This window comes from Micropterus dolomieu, unplaced genomic scaffold (assembly GCF_021292245.1).
Source record: "Micropterus dolomieu isolate WLL.071019.BEF.003 ecotype Adirondacks unplaced genomic scaffold, ASM2129224v1 contig_13728, whole genome shotgun sequence".
Classification (NCBI taxonomy): domain Eukaryota; kingdom Metazoa; phylum Chordata; class Actinopteri; order Centrarchiformes; family Centrarchidae; genus Micropterus; species Micropterus dolomieu.
This window is the reverse complement of record NW_025742714.1, coordinates 10,077-13,062: the sequence shown is the minus strand read 5'-3', so window position 1 is coordinate 13,062 and position 2,986 is coordinate 10,077. Positions and strand designations below refer to the sequence as shown.

General features: G+C 49.7%; 1 protein-coding gene across 1 annotated transcript in view; it reads right to left on the bottom strand.

Annotated features, from left to right (window-relative positions):
* The window catches only part of LOC123966571 (odorant receptor 131-2-like), a gene marked incomplete at its 3' end in the record, with an annotated part of 1,778 nt that extends 1,702 nt beyond the window's left edge, over positions 1-76 (bottom strand). Inside the window, exon 1 of the mRNA XM_046042706.1 lies at positions 50-76. Coding sequence (XP_045898662.1) covers positions 50-76 — 27 coding nt within the window. The remainder of the gene's footprint in view (positions 1-49) is intronic.
* Positions 77-2,986: the final 2,910 nt, after the last annotated feature.

The window sequence follows — 2,986 nt, the reverse complement described above, 5'->3', positions numbered from 1 at the left end:
CCAAAAACCTCTGTAGCTGTTTCCTGTTCTCTGGTTCAGGCCATTCGACCACTGCTCTCACCTTGCACGGATCCATCCTTATCTCACCTTGAGAGATTTATATTGCCCAGAAAAGAGACCGTAGGGGTATGAAACTCGCACTTCTCTGCCTTTACAAAAAGACGATTCTCCAAAAGGCGTTGCAATACCTGGCGAACGTGGCGAACGTGCTCAGCTGGATCTCTGGAAAAGATCAAAATATCGTCGAGATAAACACAAATCTGTCAAGCATATCTCTGAGGATGTCATTAACCATGCCCTGGAAGACTGCTGGAGCGTTGGTAAGCCCAAACGGCATAACCAGATACTCAAAGTGCCCAAGGGGAGTGTTAAAGGCAGTCTTCCATTCGTCTCCCTCTCTAATGCGAACCAGGTGATAGGCATTGCGTAGGTCCAGCTTGGAGAAAATGACCGCCCCCTGGAGAGAGTCAAAAGCAGAGGTCATGAGAGGTAATGGGTATTTGTTTTTTACCGTAATGTTATTGAGACCTCTGAAATCAATGCAGGGCCTGAGGGTGCCATCCTTCTTTCCCACAAAGAAAAACCCTGCCCCCAGGGGTGATGAGGAGTGACGAATAATGCCAGCCGCCAGCGAATCCTTTATGTAGGCCTCCATTGTCTCGCGTTCGGGTTTAGATAAGCTGTAGAGACGACTCCCAGGGAACGGAGAACCAGGCAACAGCTCAATAGAGCAGTCGTAGGGACGGTGAGGTGGCAAAGATAGGGCTTATTGTTTGCTGAAAACCAACTGAAGGTCATGATAATCCAGAGGAATATTAGATAAGTCCGGATCTACAGAACCCGTCACCCGACGGGAAACAGACTAGGGTGTGGCAGAGGATAAACAGCTAGCATGACAGGCAGTGCTCCAACTAATGATCCTAGAGGTGGGCCAGTCAATGTTAGGGTTATGGCAGACTAACCAGGGATTACCCAGGACTAGTGGCACAGAGGGGGAACTAATAACAAAGAAACTAATCTGTTCGATATGGTTACCTGATAATTGTAGTCTAACTGGGCAAGTACGGGCAACAACCTGGGCCAATAACCTACCATCAAGGGTGTTAGCTTCAAGTGGCTTATCTAGTAGTACAGTAGGGATCTTTAACTGCTCTACCAACACCTCATCTAGGAAACTCTCATCTGTTCCAGAATCAATAAGAGCTAGACTGTTAGACTGACCTTGGTAAGTGAGGGTGGCGTGAAGTTGAGTGCGAGGATGAGGAGAAAGAGGGATTGCTGCTCTACTCGCTAGGATTCTCCTCCCACCTAGCGAGCTTGCCTGTTTGAAGGATTGTCAGGGCAGGAAACCAGGAAGTGTCCAAACTGGCCACAATACAGACAACACTTATTAGAGATGCGGCGCTGGCGCTCCACAGGGTCCAGACGCTGGCGACCTAGCTGCATGGGTTCCTCTCTGGGTGGGGAAGCACGGCGGTAATCAGAGCTGGTAGCTCCTGATGGGCGAACGGTCTCTGGAAACCGGAAGCGCCGGTGCTGGGTGACGTCACTCCCCTGTCGCGGGTGCCGAGACCTCCTCCGCTCCCGGAGGCGATTGTCAATACGAATAGAAATAGAGATTAAAGCATCTAAATCAACAGGTTCAGGATAAGAGAGAGCCACCGCGTTCCAGCCACTCCCCTCTGCCAGCGTGCGGAACTCCAAGGCGAACTCAGCCACACTCCGGAACCCCTGGCAAAGAGAAAGCAACCTCATGGAAGCGTCAGGGCCACTCACCGGATAGTCGAAAACCTTGCGTAGCTCAGAGCAGAAGGTGGCGTAGGAAGAGGTAGGTGTGGACTGCTTCTCCCATACTGCTGAGGCCCATTGCAGAGCGTCTCCTTTTAACAGCCCAATAACAAAAGCAATCCTGGATCTGTCCAAAGCGTAGGTGCGGGGCTGTTGTTCGAAAACCAAATCACACTGCATTAGAAACGGTTGACAATGTCCCCAAGATACCCTCATACCGTTCTGGCGTGGGAACCCACGGTTCCCAATCTGGCAGTGCGATCGGTGGCGCTGGTGGTGCGGGATCTGGAGGAGCCGCTGCGGCCACAGTCAGCTGAGTTTGTAAAATGGTCTCGGTGTTCTTAAAAGTTAACATAGATCGAATTTTTGTAGTCCATCCATGATCAACATGATTGAACAAGCTTTGTGGTGTGTTGCTCGAAATTTTAATTATTATCAAACCAAACACCAAGGTTCTTTGCCACAGGCTTAATGTGATAGGGAACCAGCAGATGGCAGTATTTGTCAGATATGGTTTAACCAGAACCCAGAAGCAGACAGAGACGGGAGGCCTTTTCACAGACTTTATTGAGAGGCAGGCAAGACAAGGTGGGAGCGAGTGATTGAGCTTGGTGGCAGGCTCGACGATAGGCAGGGACGGCAGGCAGTGTGTGCTCCTCCAGAAAAAACAGGCAGGTATGGGCATAAGGGAAGGCGTCCTCTCCAGATCTATACAACATAACAATCCAGCGAAGGCTGAGGAGAACTGCAGGGCTTATGAAGCAGCACAGAACGACATGATATGGATCAGGTGTGCTAATCAGTCTGCCAGACAGGTGAGTGAGCCAGCGCCATGCTTCCCCACCAGTCACGCCTCCTGTCAAACTGCAAAGGTAGAGAGAGAGAGAGGCCGAGCAACAGAAAAACCAAAACACACCAGCCAGCCTCACACACTCAGAAAGTAACAAAACACAGACAACCACACACAGACCCTCCCAGCATAGTCATAGTTGAGACCTCTTGACAGTATTTGACTTGCCATCTGCTGGGACATGATGACCAGGATTTCTGTTTTGTCTGAGTTCAGTTGGAGGAAATTATTTGACATCCATTTTTTAACTTCACAAAGGCAGTTGTTAAGTGAACTCAGCATTCCAGGGTCTGTGGATCTGACCGGCAAGTATATTTGTGTGTCATCAGCATAAATATGAAAAGAAAT